Here is a 20,259-nt window from a genome sequence, read left to right as displayed (position 1 = left end):
ACCATGGGACATAGATGTAAAATAATTGGTGGAAGGATCAGAGAGGAGTTGGAGGAGTAATTTGTTCACTCAGGTCTGGAACTGTCTGCAAGGGTGGTTGAGGCAGCAAACAGCAAATAATAAACACTTGGATATGCACTTGAGGTGCTAATACCTACAGGGCTATGGACCAAGATGGAAGATGGGGATTAGACTGGATAGCAATTTTTCAGTTGACATGGACACAATGGGCCGAATGGCCTCCTTATGTGCCATAAATCTTCCCATGTTTCTATGACACTGTGTGTCATTGACGTGTTGACATTCATGCAAGATGACTGATGTAATCACTGTGTCCACTGGGTGATAGTCAATAGTTAATGGTTCTAGTATATCATTATTTATTGGCCTTGGCCACATAAGTGAAACATCCCTGATGTCATGACTCATTTCAACATTATCCCAGCTATTCCCGCAGAAACATTTGGAATTCGGAGGCGTTAATCCTGGGATCTATCCTGACCTCGACTAGCCTTCTCGTTCTATCAGAAGGAGAAGGCAGTACAGTACAGTTGGGAAACCAAAACAATAAAACTTGGCGGAATCTTGCCTGCACAGTAATCTAATGACTGCTGCAAACTGGAGAACGTTTAGCCTGTGCTTGCTGAGGGTCTGATTCGCTGCCGATGACATCAGTTGGCGATGTGAAGTAGGCAGTTTCGTTGTCTCTCCTCCCCAGGACCAGGCGAACGTCTGTGCTATAAAAGCGGACGATCCTCGCCTCCCAGGCTCACTCACTCCCTGTCTAGTGCCGAATACGGGCAGAGAGGCTGAGGATGGCGACCATAGACGAGGACCCAGAAGCTTCGTGTAGCAAACTAAGCCCATCACCATCAAACACAAGCCTGACTCACCGATTTCTCGACAATAAGTTCTATTTACTAGTGGTTATTGGGGAAATTGTTACCGAAGACCATCTGAGATGTGCCATTTCAGATATAGAGCGAGGTAAGGGGCTTGCCAGCAGCATTAACTGGTATTATAACGCGGAGCATTAGGGATAAACGCAGGGAGAAATGTTCAGTATGTTAATGCTGAATGCAAATATAATATTGCAACATTAGAAAAAAAATCACTTCTCAATGATTTGGAAGCTAGCTGGTCTAGCTTTGGGAATTTTAACCTGTACTGTATTTTACGACTTGGAGATAACCTTGAAGAAATCAATCAATAAGGTGATCAGCACCGATACATTTAAGAGGTAGAATTTCCTTGGATCCTTAATTTATATTATGGATAAAAAATATACTTTGTAGCTGAAGGTTGTCCCACCCTTCCCTGTCGACCCTACATTAAATCATCTGTTGGCGCTGCGGATCTAAGTTACCATTAAAGGCAATTCCGGAAATCTGGATCGTTGGCTTGTTTTTTTTTTGTTGTTAAGCGCATTTATTTGAAGCAGACAAAATTCTTATCACTGCACACTATTTAATAGATAATGCTAAAGTATTGCCCCAAACGTAGAGAGAGAATTGATGGGATAGTACATTAAAATCCACTCGCTTTTGTTGCTTCATTGCATGTGGACCCTTTGCCAAAGCACCTAAACAGCAAAAAAGTACGACTAAAAATGGTATTGAATGAGCACAGGTCACCAGCATGTGTAACAATGCATCCACCCGGCTTGTACGATGAAGAGCTGACACTTTTTTCTGTGTGTGCATTGCTGCAAACTTATTGCAGGATGTCCACATTTTGTTTCTTTAAAAGATGTTGTAATTGATATTTCGCATCGATGGGTTCATTGCTTTTCTTCTGGGTAGGACATTGAGGCGCTGGATGGAGTTAGTGAGACTAAAGGCGTTGTCCTGCTCCTCGCCCCCCCCCCCCCCCCATGTGTAAAAGCTATTGAGTCTCAAATTGATACTGTCTGGAATTGACAGCAGCAGAATTCTTATTCGATCCCATTCAAACGCAGGTTTCTGTAGCTAAGGGAGAAATGCACCAAAAGGGGATTTTATTTTAAATGATGTGTTGAATGAAAGGGGGTAATGAAAGAGAGAAAGCAGAATGATGCTGAGCAATTGGCGGAACTACCGCTTCTCATTCATTGAGCCGGTACCGGCTAGTGGGCGTGGCGCTCTCTCCGCACTGCGGTCTCTACGGAAGCTGCGAGCGAACATTCAGACAAAGGGAGGGACACTAGGCCAGGCGCCTGCTGGGAATTGTAGTCCTGCAACTTCTAGGAACCCCCCCTCCCCCACCACTACCACCACCACCACACCCCAAGATATTCTGAAAGCTCCAACACTTTTATAAATGAATATACGCAACTTGAGTATTTTAAATTTGATATAATATGCATGACATTGATTTTCAACAGACGTAAAGGTCGTGGGTGTGTAAAGGGAGGCGGGGGTGGGGAAGCTTGGTATGAGGTGCAGAATTTTTCTGTTCCTTTTGAAAGAGATGGAGGTGCATTTTTTCTGCTGTTTTAAAGACACATTCCACATCAATTAGATTGTTCTGGAAAATTGAACTGTTGCCAAGCATAATACGATGTTCACAAGTGATACCCACATGGATATTTCAAACCAAGATCTGCAATTTGGATTAATTAGTGTGACGGGTAATAATGGTGTAATTTTCAAATATTGTGAGTAAAAAGATATAGTTGAAAAAATACAGCAATTCCAATAAAAAAAGTGTATTGCAACCAGGTTTGGTTCAGTATGAATAAAAAGCTTTATAAATTAGCCATTTTAACCATTAGCACAGTGTGTGTGTAAATGAATGGGGGAATAGAGAGTGAATTACATTTCCATCACCTCTCCCACCATTGAATTGAATGTAGGTGGCATATTTACATTTTTAATAAATCTATTAATAATTATTGCTGTGCTTTTCCCCAGCCCCACCTGTCCTTGGCCCGCTTCCCTATTTAAATTTCCTTAGGCTTTTGGACTCCATGTCTCATTGTTCATTCAGATGGGTGGGGCAACTAGAGCAGCAGATTTCTCCATAGTCACTGGTTGCTACTCCATGCACAGTCAACAGGGGACATGTCTGCTCAAAGGTTGGATTAGTTTTAATTTCTCAATTTCCCCTCTGCCACCATTGAGAGTGGAAAGCTCCAGCTAGCGGCTTGACAAAGAATATTTGTGGCTGTCAAGGATGTGGTGTCAACAGCAGTATTCTAGAGCAGTATCCTTGAAATTAGAGAACAAGGGAAGCATACGTTTTACAGTGTTAGCTGTAAGTGTATGCGTGTGTTTATGAATAAAATGAGTGACAGTGAGACCTGCCCATCAATCTTGAGACAGCAAGAGATGCTGGTGAAGATTGCTGCTATACAAAAAGCAATTCATGAAGAAAAATGTCATCGGTAGAGCTGCATGTTCTTTTTAAACTTCTTTGTGTTTTTTTTTGCGATTTTAAATGAGCTTTTATTTAATTATAGTGCTTTCCCTTTGTAACAGGTACATTTTTTTATTATCCATTCATTGTAAATATTTGCTTATATTTTCCTAATATTTTCATAAATTCATCATAAACACATCATTTTTTAATGAATGGAGTAGATATATTTTTGGTGTACAGTATGCATTGCCTCTTCCTGCTTGTCCTCCATTTCCACAATGTCAGCATAACTGACTTCTCCCAATCCTGCAGTCGTATTGGAGATGGCCAAAAGCACATATGCAACATTTCCGAAATAAACATCATGCTGCAATAGAATATATATTGAGGAAATGTTATTGAGAAATATGAGATAAATTAAATTTCTCCTAATTTGCAATATTTTATACAAAAATAAATATAAGTCACAACTTTCTTCTGTCCTTTTGCATCATTGGTATCATTGCTTTGGTGATATAGTGATTAAGTTTCTAGATTAATAATCTCGAGGCCCGGATGAATGATCCCACCATGGCAGGTTGAGAACTTGAATTCATTAAAAAAAATCTGGAAATAAAATAAAAAGCTGGTATCAATAAAAGTGACCACGAAGATGTCAGTTGTCGTAAAAACTCAGCTGGTTCACTAATAATACCCTTGAGGGAAGGAGAGCTGCTGTCCTTAACCAGTCTGGTCTATATGTAACTCCAGTCCGACACCAATGTGGTTGACTCTTAATGGCTTCTGAAGGGGCCGAGCAATTCATTCAATTGTATCAAACCTCAAGATGAGCAATAACTGCCAGCCTTGCTAGCAGTGCCGATATCCCAAGAATGATCTCTTTAAAAATGATGTTTTCCACTATATTCTACATTTTTAATGAACAATGCGTCAACAGTTATATAAATAACTCTTGTGACATATGGATATTTATTTATTACTGAAACAGATGGGTTTAAAAATACAGCAATGAAATGCAGCAAAGGTGGGGAAGTGATGAGTGTCAGTTGTACCTGTTAGATAGAGAGAGATGCATGCTGAGAATCAAGCAGGAATGTTGGGGAGATATTGCGAGCCAGATTATATGGGCAGGCAAACAAGAAATCATAGAAATAACCTAATAGATACTAGCTTTGATACCAAAGAGTTGCCTTTGAGATGGCCCACCCTTTTCACTGCAGTGAGTAGAGCTAGGAATTGGATTCATGCCTGGACATTAAACTAATTAGTCACAGTGTCCTGTTGCTGCTTTTACAGCTCATAAGAAGGAACAAATGTATCTGTGAGTTTGGCACAGGCAACTTTAACAGCAAATAAATGCAAGAGTAGATTAACTCTATGGTTTGCATTTTATTGGCTTGAGAACAATTCAGCAATCTAACATTTGGCTCCAGGAGCCAGTCGACATTTAAAAAAATGTATTTAGAGATACAGCACTGAAGCAGGCCCTTCGGCCCACCAAGTCTGTGCCGACCATCAGCTACCCATTTATACTAATCCTACATTAATCCCATATTCCTACCACATCCCCACCTTCCCCCACCACCTACCTATACTAGGGGAAATTTATAATGGCCAATTTACCTATCAACCTGCAAGTCTTTGGCTGTGGGAGGAAACCGGAGCACCTGGTGAAAACCCACGCAGTCACAGGGAGAACTTGCAAACTCTGCACAGGCAGTACCCAGAACTGAACCCGGGTCACTGGAGCTGTGAGGCTGCGTGCTAACCAGTGATTTGTTTACCCCATAGGGCCAGAGGCACTATTGTATTCACTATTCCTACTTGAATTGCTACTCAAGTAGGAACATTCTCTTCTATTTCCTTAAATCATACACAGGAAACAAAGTGAAGATCTAAATGAATATTTTCAGGATTTTATCAAGATTTGAATGAAATGGATCAATGATAGTTATCTACTAAGAGCATTACGATGCTTCAGTTATTTCATTGCAAGAGGTAGATATAATGGGAAGTGTGCAGTATTATTGACCAAAGGCTGCTTTGTTTCTCACTATAGAATTGTTTACTCTGGTCTATAAGGTCAGATGTGATGGTGATAGTACTGGCTTGCTATGATCCTTGGAAGCCACTTTTGCACTCCCAGTGTTCCTATTCAATACTGTAAAAACAGTAGAGTTTCAACACTTCTCTATCATTTCCTCAGGTACAGGGGAATACTGTATAGAATTATTGATCAAGGGCATTCAATATAAATAAGTAGGAAATGTAACAGCAGGAATCAAAATAAATCTATTTTGAAATATAGCACTTGATGATGTCAGTGGTGTAATAAACAGTACCTGTAACTGGTCACTGAGCCTCCATGAGTATGTGCCAACAATGTAGGCAAAGTCTACTACAGCAAAGTTCCTCACCCAGATGCTCTAAGAATGATCATGAATTTATGTGATGCTCTATTTAGTCAATATTACATGAGATTTGATGTTAAAATGGACATAATCATTTTGCTGAAGTGATATGCACTAAGTATTTTTTACCCCTTTAATTCTGCTTTCTCCTGATTTAGAGTATGGATCAATGGGGTTAGATGCCCATCAGTATCTCAGCCAAGTGCACATTCTCCATGTGTAAGGTGGGACAGGCAGTGTCACCAGGCTGTCTGGTCTTGTGGGGCATTTGAACCAAGCTCAGTCCTGTCTTGACCCTATGGCTATGCACATGCACTAATTAGCATGGGTAATTGGCTAGGAGTCAGGAGTAGAAACTCTGTCTGACTTTTTTCTTTCCCAAGACCAGCAGTAGCATTCCGACTAATGTCCTGTCCGATATCAGCTAACTTACCAGAAACTGAAGATTAAACTTTGGACTTTCCTGAGGTGTATGGTTCAGTACTGGACAGTGTTCATTCAATGAAAATAAAATAATATCTTACTTTTGAGCTATCTCAATGCATTATATTATGACATTGTATTTTTTCAAGTTTTTTTGGGCATTCATAGGGAATTCTTGGAAATACAAGCTAATTCCTTTAAGCCAAGGGTTACCAGTTAGTTACCACCATTTCAAAAACATAATCTGTAATATAGAGACTGAGCAAGGCGAGTGCTCTTTACTATGGGTTCTGGTATGTGCTGAAATAATCCAATGTCTCTGCTCTTTCCAGGTATCCGCTCCTGGGACACAGACTTGATAGCCTGCAACCTAGACCAGGAACTCAAACTCTTTGTATCACGCCATTCAGCTAGATTTTCAGCAGATGTTAGAGGTAAGGCTTGTCATAAATGCAACCCAAATTGTAAATAGCAGCTGATTGTGAAACACTACACTATAAAAATAAAACAGTTTATCTTAAATTAATATAACCATGATGTGAGATTGATAAATCCTTCAAATCATTCACTAGTTCATTTGATACAGTAACAAAATCAAAATTAATTTAGTTTTTCAACAAATCACTAAACTATTTGAATATTAATAGTATTTAAATATGTTTATAGAAAATACTTAAAGAATATTCAGAGATATTAGATCGCATGAACTTGTAAGACACAGTAACCCATGAATTATATGAATCCTCTGCAGGACTGTAATGCTATTGTAATGCCAATTCATCTGGGTTTAGTTCCATATGACAAGCATTTTATTTAAGCAATGAACAGATAAATAATTTTGAAATAATTTATTTTTAATAAGTTGGGAGAATCAAGTAGCATAGGATGCTGATGTGCACCAGTGGAACCTCAGTGGAATTTCAGGATCAAAATGTCTGGAAATACTGAATAACATTAATTGACTATGATAGTAAGTGGGGCTACTGTAGACATACATGTTCAGTTCTATTTGTGGTTGTAGCCGGCACTGCTCCAGCTTGTGAGATGAAGTATTAAAATGAAAAGCAAATGAATAAAAGTGCTGTAAATGGCTTGCAACATCTGTGTAGTGTATACAAGATAGGGATTGAAATGTGGCATAACCAGCCCCAAACTTTGGCACTTGTGCCACATGCAATCCCAGAATACTTTTGTACTCAGTTATGATATACCGCAATGTAGTTTCTGAAATATGCCTGCAGGAGAATAGAAATCGACATTCTTTGCAGTTTAATAGTATCTCCTACTCTGGTAATGAATTAAAGTGTCTAAAGTCATGCATTTTATTTAAATATTATTTATATTAAAGATGGATGATTATGATATACCTAAATCCTGTCGTGTATAGCTGAGGCTCTTTTGTAATATTTTCCTATATATGAACATGGTAGCCAAAGAAACCCCCATACAGCAGTTCCCTGAATGGCTTATGGCCTGAAGATGCTGTTGGGTGTAGTGTTAAGCCTAACAGACTAGAAGGTCCCAGGAGTGATGCCTAACTAGCACAGACCCCAGGGAAACAGTTAGCTTCTTCGAACTGGTTTCAACATCTTTGCGTTAAAGAGAGAAAATCAGCTTGGGTTCCCAGTGCTGATACTATCTAGTATTTCTAGCTGGAAATTCACATGTGTGGCTATCTGGTGAAAACAGAACTGCTGGAAAACACTCCATGGTGGGAAAAACCTGCTCACACTCACTGTCTATTACTGTAGCAACAGTACTTTTATGTCACAGCTTTATGATAGAAGGATGCCCCAAGGTCCTTTACAAGGTAAGAGAAAAAGGCTTGCATATGATGAATGTCCACGTATGCAAGGTACCAGAGGATTCCCACTTCCTGTGGAGCAAGGAAAAAGTATAGAAAAAAACTGAGGGAAAAACATACACTGCCTCATAGAGATGCTGATGCAGATGAAGGTGAATTGAGTTAAAGTTATATGTAGAACAAGGTTTGTAGAAGTTACCTGATGAATATTATTGAAAATTCTCAACCAGGTCAATACTAAGAAATTTAGAAAAAAATTCCTTTTTCCCACATCTGTAAATTTTAAGGAGTCTATTAATGGAAAGCAGCCATCTATTTTGAATTAAGAATAGAAAAAGAGTGTCCATAGGGGCAGCTTCCTAGACAGATTGCCTCATTGAATAGATTCCAGATCATCAGTGAAACAAATACTTCAGAGAGATTAACTTTAGAATAGCAGAGAAATTAATCTTTGGATGCATGTCTGTCTAGACTATTGGGACGTTGGATGCCTTAGAAACAAATCAATATCAAATTGTCATTTTTTTTTTAAAGTAAAGATAGTGATGTTCTTTGTCAATTGCTGTTTTCTACCGACTGACGCAAAAATTATCTCCAGGATGCCAGCAAAATGGTATTGCCATAGCAGCAGAATAGACAGGATCATCTTGATACAAAATGTCACCATTTTCTTCTAGAAGTTGGTACATTCAAACTATCTAACTATAGGCAAAATTAGACATTTTCACAGTTTATGTGCAATTTGGCTTGATATGGATTTGAAATTTCATTTAGACCTCAATCTTAGTTTCTTAGGAATGTGTTTAATATTTATCACAGTGAAAAGAGTACTTAAATTATAAGGCATTTATAAAAAAAATAGGAGCTGATATGGGCAATGACCATACTATAAACTAGATAAACATTGGGATTAGATTATATTTTTGCTCCTGGTTTTGTCAGACCACAAAACCTCCATGACCTGGACCTCGTGCCCTCTTCAGCTAATCACTGATGCATGATATCGTGACTCAGCATTGATGCTCCCTTCTCTTTCACCTTCTCATGAAGAGGTGCCTGGTCTTCACTCATCATCTCTCTGCAGACATTGGGAATGTAGTAACATACAGGAAATGACATTTCTTGATGATGCAGCTAGTTACTACCACAATAATGGTACCGATTGAAATTGATGCTTTTTCAAGATGTATGTAATATGCTATTGTTCTGCTATTTCATTGTAAATCAAGTTATTACTTCAGTTTAAAAAAATACTTGGGGGATCATTGAAGATTCATTTAACTTAATGGTATCACATTATTATTAACTAACATCCCCAAATATTACTGTTTCTAACTGGAATGTACCAAAGATTTCAACAAAAGCTGTGATCCAGAACATACTAGCTGGAGATGGCACGTAATTGATGGTCTTATAGGATTTGGGGACACGGGGGATGCTGCGCAGAGGGAAACACTCAATATGGTGTGAGTTATTTTTGGACAATATGACGTCTAAAGCAAACCCTCAAAACTCTGCATTGCAGTGTGGAACAGAAGAGTAACATGCAGTCTATGGGTGATTCTGCCTCCTGCGCCTTAAGATTATTCCAGTTGCACTTGGCTTCAACTATAATCTTCTTAAAAATGAAAACTTCTTTTATTAAAAAAGAGCATTTTCAAAAATCTGAATTGGATTTTAATATGTTTAGTTACAGTGCTGCTAAGTGTGAAAGACATTCTCAATCTTGAATGGACAATGAATCGCGTTGACCTGCATAATTAATAATACAGAATGATGTCCAAGCTGCAGTAAAGCTGAATGTCGAGTTCAGCTCTGTGCCTTTCCACAGGCAGATTGTGCAAAGTGTATATATCATAGTCTATAATGTAATTCAGTTTCAATAGGAGTGTTTGAAGAGAAACGATCAGAAGCAAATGTATCAGTATTGTGGTGTCTGCAAACAGCATTGAACTGACACTCATTTCCTGCAGCTGGTCAATTAAGAATGGATTTGACAAATAAAAGAAGGATTCTGAGCTTGTAGACTCACATTAAGTATTCTTGTCAGATTCCGTCATTACACTTATCATCCTTGAGCTTCCATATTGGGCAATTTCATGATGATCCAGACTTCTTATTTACATTTTACACTGTTGTAAATCTTCAGTCTTCTGGCTGGTTTTATTGGTTTTTCCTGAGCATCTCCAGACACTGTTTATATTACTTTCTTCAGCCCTCTCTCTCTTGTTGTTTATGCTTTAACTTGACTGGACCTGCAAAATGTTATTTCATGCTCCAAGCTGACAATTTATTATGAAGGAGCACTCTCCCTGTCCAATATACAATATAGTAATATGCAAAATGCACATTTTCCAGGAAATAATCTTTATTTCTTTCAAGATACTATTCAGCATAACAAATTTTGGTCTAAGTTAATCTTATTACTAATATTTACTAGTATATTCAATGCAGTAATTGCAAAGCCGATTTCTGTTTAGTGTTACTAAAATGCACACGGCCTGAAACTGTAATGGGCATTTGGGAGTCATGATTTTTCTGTGCGCTAAATTTTCTTAATAATGAGAAGGGGGTAAAATTATAAATAGTCAACTCCGCTCAACTCACAACTACCAATGATTGGTGTTTATACAACATTTAAAAAATCAAGATTAATAAGTAAGTTTTGGGAAAAAAGTTATATTTAATGTTGATAATTCAAATGCGACTGAAGTTTTCTTCCAAGGGTTAAGGATACAGTCATCCCCAAAGTGCTGTCGTCAGGATTTTAAATCCAGTATGAAGCAAAGCCACTTAACCAACTGTACACACTCACAGCCATTTATTATTGAAAATGTTGTATTTCGTGAGAGATCTTTGATTTATGTGACTAACGTTGGCTTGCACTGCCAAGTGTAGGATTGCAAACACTGTGGACATTATAAGGTGACTGAAGGATGGCATTTTTCTTTATTTAATACAGTGAAGAGGTGGTTTTCCTTAACGCCTTTAGCACTATAGGAATTGGTATCCTACTTCCGTGCAAATTGGTGTAATAATGTGTTGCATTGGCATTAGGGTTTGTGCCACTGATTACTCAAATGATGCTGTTGCAGTCTCACCTGGCTTGACATAAAGAGAGATAAAATCAATGTGGTTCTCACCCAGCATTGCTCCTGAACCCTTCTTGTTGGCTGGTTACAGAGCGCCATGGATAGAGTCAGGTCATCAAATGATATGTAGCAAAAGGGATGTGAAGAAGGATAAGTAGTCATTTTCCAAAACAAAATGTGGCGGGGGGGGGCAGTAAATGTAAAATTTTAAAGAAAAGAAGAATTTAATTCTGTGGTTGTTGCAGGATAGAAGAGGATTTTTTTTTAAAGCAGATGTGATCTAAGTAACATTTAACTGGCTTATATTTGAAGATTTGTCACTTGGAGGAAAAAATACATTTGCAGTGTAAATCTAAAAGTGAGATGAACAGAATGTGGTGGCATAACAGCTGAGTTATTTCAATGTGGGATGTGTTGTCCCAGCTGACAACAGTGATGAATTATTCCATCAGTTCTGCTGAAAACCTTTAAAATCATGCAGCAAGCAGTGCAGTGAGTGACCTGACATTCAGACATAGGAGTGGCAAAGGCCTCTATTGAGGAGGCACTTACAAGTTTACTGAGTAGAACAAGTAATGTTTTATATTAATATTATGATATTCTGATAGCTTATTAAATACTTCTAAGTAAAATTTAAATGATCCTTTTTGTGCTTATCATTTATGAAATCTGTAATTCAAGGAGTGATCCATATGATTGTTACACGGAGCTATTGAATTTGACAAATTACATTCTAATAAATTTTCCTTTCATTTCTTGTTCCCATCAATTCATATGGGTTTGGCTCCACAGTAGCTGGCTCCACTACTTTGCTCAATTGGCCATTCTCAAGACACTGAGGGGGGAATTTTCCCGGGCAAGGAGAGGCAGGTTCTTGTGCTTGTGGGGAGTGACATCGGGTTGGGAGCCTGACATCATTCCGCCCTTTTCCGGGTTTCACTTGTGTGGGTTTGAAGGTGAGTGGGGAATCCCAGTGCAGCTATGGGGTAAATCATTTAAATATTCAAATAGCTTGTGTTTTAACCAAGGATTCTGGCTTTAACAGCCAACAGAACTATTTCCTGAGCTGTTAGCAACTTGTCATGGTCACTGAGGTGAGTACACAGCGGGGAATGTTTCTTCAGTGAAACTGAGAGGCGGGGCAGCCTTTGACCAGTGAAACTGAGGAGTTCCAGCCATGGCCAGGTGAGAGGTTACTGCTCACAGCACTCCTTCTCAGAGAGCACTTTCACTGCTTGGCAGGAGATTGACAATCTGGAAGTCACTTCAACTTATCTTGCACTTCACTCACCTTCAGCTGCATTTCCCTTCTGCCAACCTTCACGTCGGCATGGGAGCAGCTTATGCAGCTGCACCTTTCACCTCTGATGAAGAGTAAGAGGAGCAGCAACAGCCCTAGCAGGAGCAGGAGCATCAGCTGCTTTCTCCTCAGTCACGTGCTTCTCCACAGGGCAGAGGGGATGGACTCAGAGATCCAGCTGGAAGGAGGTGGGATCCCCCTACCCAGGGTCTAAAGGCGGAGGATCAGTTCTCTCAACGTGTGTGAGCACCAGTGCCTCATGAGGCTCAGATTTTCACGACAGTTCATTCCTGATACCTGCAGCCTCCTGAAACAAAACCTCTTTCCCAATGGACCAGGTGTTGCCAATGGCCGTCAAGTTGTCTGTCAATGGAGCCTCCTCCGGGACAGTGCTCTCTCCAAGATTGTGTTCTGTCTTTCCTGCAAGGGAAAGCTGAGAGTTATGAATGTTAAGGATGGCTTGTGTGGGGGTAGCAGGGAAGGACAACATTTGTGGAGGGTGACTGTGAAGCATGCTTGCGAGAGGGCACTAGGATGAGGATGAGTGTGAGTGTTGGCTGTTCAGATAGGGATGTGAGGTACCTGGAGAGAGACGAATGAGTGCAGTTGTAGGATGTGTTGTTCTGAGGAGTGCTGTGCAGGAGAATGCTGGGTAAGTCAGAGCATGGTGATTGGCACCTGAAATTGCTATGCCACTCACCTTTCCTGTCCTCCTGAGGTCCTGGATCCTCGATGTACATTTATCAGGTTAGAGGGAGCATACTTCTGCTGCTGCTGATTTCCTCGTCACATCCATCCATGCCTGCTTGGTTGGAGAGGTTGTCCTTTTGTTTCTGCCCTTGGGAAAGATCTCCTCACTGCAGCCCCTCAGATCATGAAGTAGAACCTCTAAGTAAAAATGAGAGACCAGGGGAGCAGTCTTCCCAGGTGTCATCTGCATTCCTGTGGTTGCTGAAGCCTCAAAAATCCATGTGCAGGTGCGCCATTGTAACGCATGCCAGGGTCCCTTTAATTAGAATTCCTTCCTTTGATATCCCACCTACCTTCTCAGATTGGCCAGAGAACCCGGGGGCGGGCTGCGGATTCCGTGGTTCAGTTAAAGAGCAGGGACTAAGGATGGCGGACGCCGAATAACTCATTTAAATTACCACAGTTGACTCCGATCTTGACCTCACCTGACATCCACAGATTGGGGGTGTTTTTAAATTCTTCGTCTGCTGGAGCGGGGGGACCTGGTAGATCATGGGGAAACCTTAGGCCTGGTTCCCCTGCACACAGTAAAGTTTTAATTGCACAGTGTAGGCCGGATTTTGTTTTCACCCCGACGGCAGGTTTCGTGACTGGGGGATGACGGAGAATCGGCCCGCCATGGAACCTGACGCTGGGAATCCTGGTTCCGATTCTCCCGGGGCGGGAGAGGCCGACAGCAACATTGCCGCCCAGAGGCCAAGTAAGGGCATATTGCTGCCGCCGCTGGGATCTTACCAGTGGCAGTGGGCCTCCGCTGTGCGGGGATGACGACTCAGAAAATGAGCCGCCCTCCCTGCATGCTGGGGGAGGGTCCCTCCTTCATGGGCAATCTGTGCCCTGTGGAGAACCCCCACTGGGAACAATACCCCTGGGGACCCCCTTCCCCCGGACTGAATGCCCACTCCTTCACTACCCCCTTGCTGGGCCTTTCGGACTGACCCCAGCAACCTCGCCTCGCCTACCTCTCCTCCGGGGTTCCAGCACTGGGCTTGGGGCTGTAGCCTCTGCTGTACTGGTAGTTGCCACCACTCTCGGTGGTGCTGTCAATGCTGCTGAGCTGCCATGCCTGTGATTGGTTGGCAGCTCTTAGGAGTGTGATCCCCATCCCTATTAAGTCTATAAAGGGATGGGGATCCTGCCTCCTTAAACTTTGATGGCAAAAGACCGGAGGATCGCTCCAGGGGGCTGGAAAAATGCAGAGTCGGGGTTCCCCTAACCTGTTCAGCCCAGTGCCGGCACCCCCATCTCTTGCACAAAATCCAGCCCTGTGTGTGCGATGTCACTGACAGGTTCCCTGCCCGGAAGCCTGATTGATTGATAGGCTTGGCTTCCGTTTGGGTGGGGAGCAGTCTGGAGGAGGCCACAGGACCAAGTAGTTCCCTGCCTGGCAGGGTCCAATCTCGAGGGGGCAGGGGAGGCTAGAGGCTACCCGGGGAAATTGAAGGCGTTGTGGGGTGGGGGGAGTGGGGGGCAAATTGGGTGGACTTGTTGAGATGGGTGAGATGCAATCTGAGGCCTTGGAGTGGAGGGGAGGGATTGGAGGTTTCAGTGGGCAAGGTTGGAGGCTTTGTAGGGGGAGGTCAGGAAGAGAGCAGGGAAGTGTGATGTGTGTCTGATTGTGGGGCTTGTCCAGGCAGCATCCAGCAGGCAAGTGGACTTCCTACTTACTTCTTGATACAGCAGTCCCTCACCTCATGAAATAACAACAGAAAGTACAGGAAATACTCAGCAGGTCTGGCAGCATCTGTGGAGAGTTAACGTTTGCTTTTAATGTTTTTAATGCAGTTATCAACAGATCGGGTGTGTTCTCTGGGCCGCCCTCCCCTCCGTCTTGGTGAAACTCGCCAGTGGTGGGAATGGCGATGGGGAACCGGCACGCTGGCCAGTGCCAGTATTTTCATCCCCTGCCTGCCTCTGTTGCCACCCCCTGCAGAACTTAAAAATTCAGGCCATATTGTATAAATTGTTTGCCTTTATCTGACCTTATTGCAATATCTTTAACTTGTAATGAATGGGTTATATTATCTAACATTTTTCAGTTTCCCTTTCTTTACAGTATATGTGAGAAAATTATATTCAGTACCTAGCCATAAAATACAATAGCAGCATTTTCTTTTGTTTAGGTAGTGTAGCAGTTCTATCAATCAATAAAAACAGGCAACATGCTATTTCTACTGCAGAATCTTTCATGCATTTGAATGGCTATATCTATAATATGCTCCGTCTTTGCAGTCAAAACTTTGCTTTAGCTGCAGAAACTGATTATTTAAATTCTCATAGTAATCTGTTAAAGTCTTTGTTTTTTTTAGCTTGAGTAAAGGACTGCCTGTTTCATCAAATGCCCCTTGAGGTTACTGGTAGATCTTTCTTTGTCTTTGGAGCCTCCCTAGTGAGAACATTTGTTGTGCAGCTTGTGAAAAATACAAGCCCTGCAATTACAACTTGAGCCACGGTTTCTGCACTGGTGGGTGGGACAGACTAATGTCATTACAGGACCAGGGAGGGATTATCACATCCCGGAAAGTCAGTGGGGCTCTTTGGTTTTAATGGAAGTAGAATAATTTGTTAACTTTAAAATATGTATTCCCTTTAAAAAATGAAGCTGGCACATATACCAGCCAATACTGTACAGCAAGCAGACATAAGTTCACAATTTTCTTTTTTTCTTTATTTCATTTTGTCTTTTATTTTTCACAGGGACTATCCTCAGTGTACATTTTATCACCAGGTTGTTATGTGCATTTGGCTTAATTATAGAATTTCAAGAGTCCACAGGATCACAAAGCAATAAATGTTTGTTCAGCTACGTGCAAGCTCTCTAAAATAAAATGTAGAAATAAAGAAACCCTTATCATCAATGTAGATATTTTAACTTGGAGTTGCCTTGTTCCTGCACTGGAAATGTAGCAAATATTCCTTCAGATTGTAGGTAGGTTTGCCTGAGTATCACATGGCACTGTGTTGAAGGGAGACCAATAGCATGCCTGAAGTTGGTAAGTTACTGTACATTGAACTGCTCTGGATGCATTAATATATCCACCAAAAAAGTAAATGGTGTTCTTCTGTCCCTTAAGTACAAATCCTGAAAACGGAGCTGAGGTACAAGCCATGATCATGAACAGGCTCAAGAAGCTGATAGGATCAGGAAAAGGCCAAGTCGGTGATGATTGAGGAGCTAGGAATGATTTGGGGCAGGGAAGTGGCAGCTGAGGAAGCATATCAGAAGGTCTCAACTTGTAACCCAAAGAGGCTCATAAACTGCTTGCACTTGGAGTTACAGGTGATTGTGGAAGGGGGACAGGCAAGAAGCTTGGAGGTGACAATTTTCTATGGAAAAAAAAAGTTGCGATTTAACCCTTAAACCTAAGAATGATCCTGAAGTAGTAGGAGGATTTGATTTGGAGAAGGAGATGTAATAACACTTGACATGATGGAGTAATGTTAATCAGTCTTCATCGACAGGTGGCTTTCAGATTTTAGGATACAGAGGTGGGAGCTATACCAAGAAAATGATGTGGGTGAAATGTACAATGAATAGAAGAGAATTAATAGTGAGATTTAGAAAGGAGATGGTAGTAATAGTAAGCATAACTCTGAATGTCCAGAAAATGTAGTGAAATAATTTAGAGTGCCAGAATTTACAGGCAGAACAATTGAATACAGCTTTACATTGCATAGAGCGAACCAATGAGGAAGAGGAATGTTGTGAGCAATCAAATTAGTTGGCAGTACTGATATCTCTGAGTAAGAAGGTTACAGGTCCAAGTCCTACACCAGGATTTGATATATTATCTAGACTGAGAGTGCAGTGTAGTTTGATTGGGTACTACTTTGTAGGAGCTCCCGTCTGCTGGATGAAAGTTTAAGCCAGCATCCTCACGACATCATTCAGGTGGATTATAGATTCCAGAGCAGAATTTGAAGGAGGACAGGAAGTTTTCCTGCTATGCTGGCCCATATTCCTACTCCAATCAATTTCACCAAAAGAAAACTGGTTATGCATGTCACTGCTATTGTGGAATCTTGCTGTGCACAAAATGGCTGCTGCATTTGCCTACATATCAACAGTGACTACACTTCAAAAACAATATGTTGAAACATTATGAGGATGTGATCAAGAGCTGTTAAGTGTAAAACCTGTCTTCCTGCTCTGTTCTAATGTTCTGCACCCTGTGCGAGAGGCTGGGAGGCGGGCAGGATGGTGGGGGAACCCCTCAGTACGGAAATCTGATGTACTGACGGTGCTGGTGAATTTTGCCGGAGGCAGTTGGGCCGCTGGGTGGACACTGCGCTTCTTGGCAGTGGGCAGGCAATTGAGCCTATGAAGGAGCCAATTACATGATAGTTTGTGGAAAATTTGAAATTTTACCAGGGGCGCATGTGATGAACAGAACTTCAGAGCCTTGCTATCGATAAGGAGGCAGCAGCTCAGAGGCAGGTCAGTGTTAGCTGGAGTTGGCAGCCATTGTGAGCAGCAGTGTTTCAGTGCAGGGAGGATGAGAGTTAATAAATCGCAGGAGTGACAAGCTGGAGGTGAGCATATTGAAGGCATACAGATTGAGTGTTGCTTGTGGTGCAACCTGTGTATGCAGATGAAGGGGGAGTGAGAGGCCTTGAGTAGTGGGCACTGTAAGTGACAATGGCTTTGAGGCCTCCGAGGAGGAGGAGCATAAGAGAGTGAGAGAGAGACAGGAGGATCTTGAGGGTGGAAGGGGGCACGGACACGGAGGGCACAGAGGAGCATGCAGCCGGCCTCATGTGTGCAGCAGACCCTACCCACCAGAGAGGATTAACCAACAGAGACTCTGCTTCATGCAGATGCCAGAGCATCAGTGTTGCCGAAGACTACACCTGTTCACCTGGTCACCGAACAATGCATTATGATGGAGGAGGATCTGAGCCCATTGGGAAGTAGTGGGCATCCATTGCCAGTGGCAGTGAAGGTCACAGTGGTGTCAAATTTTTACACCTCTGGATCATTTCAGGACTCCACTGGAGACATTTGTAGGATTTCCCAGTCTGCAGCCCATCGCTGCATCAAGGTCACAGATGCCATGTTCAAGAAGGTTGGCCAATTCCTGTGGTTTTGCACCGATCCGGCCAGTCAGGCAGAGAGGGCTGGAGGATTTGGGGCCATTGCTGGATTCCCCCAGGTGCAGGGTATAGTCGACTGCACACATGTAGTCATCAAGGCTCCCACAGACCAGGCAGCAGCCTTCATCAACGAGAAGGACTTCCACTTAATGCAAATGGTTCCCAGGAAGCTAACATGACTCCTTCATTCTAAGGCAGTCCCAGGTGCCCGAGCTTTTCGGGCTGCCCATGCACCTTTGGGGATGGATACTGGGTGACCAGGGCTTTGCACTGAACATTGGCTCCTTATGCCTGTGCAGAACCCCAGCACAGATGCAGAGGAAATGTACAACAGCTGCCAAGCAACAAAAAGGGCAACCATTGAGCAGGCCATAGGCCTTCTGAAAATGAGGTTCAGATACCTGGATAGATCTGGTGGAGCCCTTCAATATACCCCATCAAGGGTCTCATGTATCATTGTGCAAAACCTGATTCTGCAGAGTAGAGAACCTTTGGAGAGTGAGGACCTCCTAGAGCATGATCCCGCTTCCTCCGAGGAGAAAGATTTGGAGGGGGCAGCGGACTTGGTGGATAATGGGAATGCACCCAAGGGACTACCGTCAAAGTGTAATGACATACATGCTAGGGAGACACGCGGGTCACTAACACAGACACGTTTCTCATAAGCCTTCCTTAGACACCCATGTAAAAAATTAAATCTTCTCCCTTCTATAGTCCTGTTGGCCTTTCCTTGAATGCTCTTAAGATCTCATTGGGCCCATCATGACATCAGGCCAAGGCACAGATAACGCATTGACCTCATGCAGTCCGGACCTATCCATCACATTCTTTTCCAGAGAACTCCAGCTGTTAAGGGCCCAATAGTACAGGAATCATTCTGTTGTGCAAAAGATTACATTTCATTTCACACATTTAGGCAACGATGTGACATACAACAATAAACTATCACCCAGTGATACCTAAATGCTGCTAGGTGGATTTACACATGTGGGTGCTCCTACATTGTGCTCCCCCTGCACAAGCAGCTGATGTGGAAGTAGGCTGCTTACCTTTCTGCTCAGTTGCTTTCGATAACTGTGGCAGTTGTCCTCTGTTTGCCTGAGGCCTAGAAGGCCCAGCCCATTGGGGGCCTCCTGCATCTGTGCAGGATCCGCCTGTATCTTAGCGGCCTCATGAGGTGTGGGTGTCACAGTCAGAGGGGCTGAGGACACTCTGTCCATGCCACAAACACATTTTAGAGGAACCCCCAGGGACTTCAGGCAGCCGCTCCTCTACCCTTTCAGGGCACCTGAGGAGCATGAGCACTTGGCTAGGACTCCAGGCATCTCGTGCCCCTCTCACCTAGCCGTTGCTCCATAGAGCTCATGGAAGAGGTGATGGCATGCAGGACCGTGTGCATCGCCTGCATCCACTGGCTGGTGTGCTGGATGGGACTCTCTCAATGGAGGAGGCCATGCGCACATGCCCCAGAGACATGGCTGCACTCATCGCCTTGATGGACTCCTCCATCGTCCACGTACGGGGGTGCAAAGCCTCTGGGAGCTCCAACAGATGTCCATGCACCTTACGCTGCAGCTCCAGCATCTACCGCCTTGTTAATGACTCCTGAGGCATGTCATCAGCCTGAAGCTGAGCATTGCTTGGCCCTTCCATAGTCCTCCTATTGGGAGTGACTGCAGCTGTCACTGCCTCTGTTAGCTGCTCAGGCACATCTGTGCTGTGCTCACCAGATGGTGCCACCATTCCTAAGCACACTCGTATGCGAGTGTCTGCGCTGGTAGAGGGTGAGGTGGAATGCTGTGATGCTGCCTCCTCAGATGGCTGCTCCTGTTCTGAGATGTCAAGCTTTCCCATAGGCTCGGCTGCTGCCTCATCTTCTACTTGACCTGCGAGAGAGAGGAGTGATGTGAAGGCAATGTGCGTTTCATCACCTCCTTCTGACTGATGTGTAACTGGAGCTCCCTGTGTTCAGTGATAGGCACAGGACTACTAGAGTTGTTGCTCACCTGAAGGTTTATTGGCCTCTTCCATTAGGTTGCTCACTGT

The 20,259-nt window shown here is 42.7% G+C and overlaps 1 protein-coding gene across 1 annotated transcript in view; it reads left to right on the top strand.

Moving 5' to 3' along the window:
• The first annotated feature begins 501 nt into the window (after positions 1-501).
• map1b (microtubule-associated protein 1B) overlaps positions 502-20,259 on the top strand; it is a 165,655-nt gene continuing 145,897 nt past the window's right edge. Inside the window, exons 1-2 of the mRNA XM_068029566.1 lie at positions 502-987; positions 6,506-6,607. Of these exons, the coding sequence (XP_067885667.1) occupies positions 816-987; positions 6,506-6,607 (274 nt within the window). The 5' untranslated portion in view covers positions 502-815. The remainder of the gene's footprint in view (positions 988-6,505; positions 6,608-20,259) is intronic.

This window comes from Heterodontus francisci, chromosome 4 (assembly GCF_036365525.1).
Source record: "Heterodontus francisci isolate sHetFra1 chromosome 4, sHetFra1.hap1, whole genome shotgun sequence".
Taxonomy (NCBI): domain Eukaryota; kingdom Metazoa; phylum Chordata; class Chondrichthyes; order Heterodontiformes; family Heterodontidae; genus Heterodontus; species Heterodontus francisci.
The sequence above is the reverse complement of the archived record's forward strand: the minus strand, read 5'-3'. Positions and strand labels throughout refer to the sequence as shown.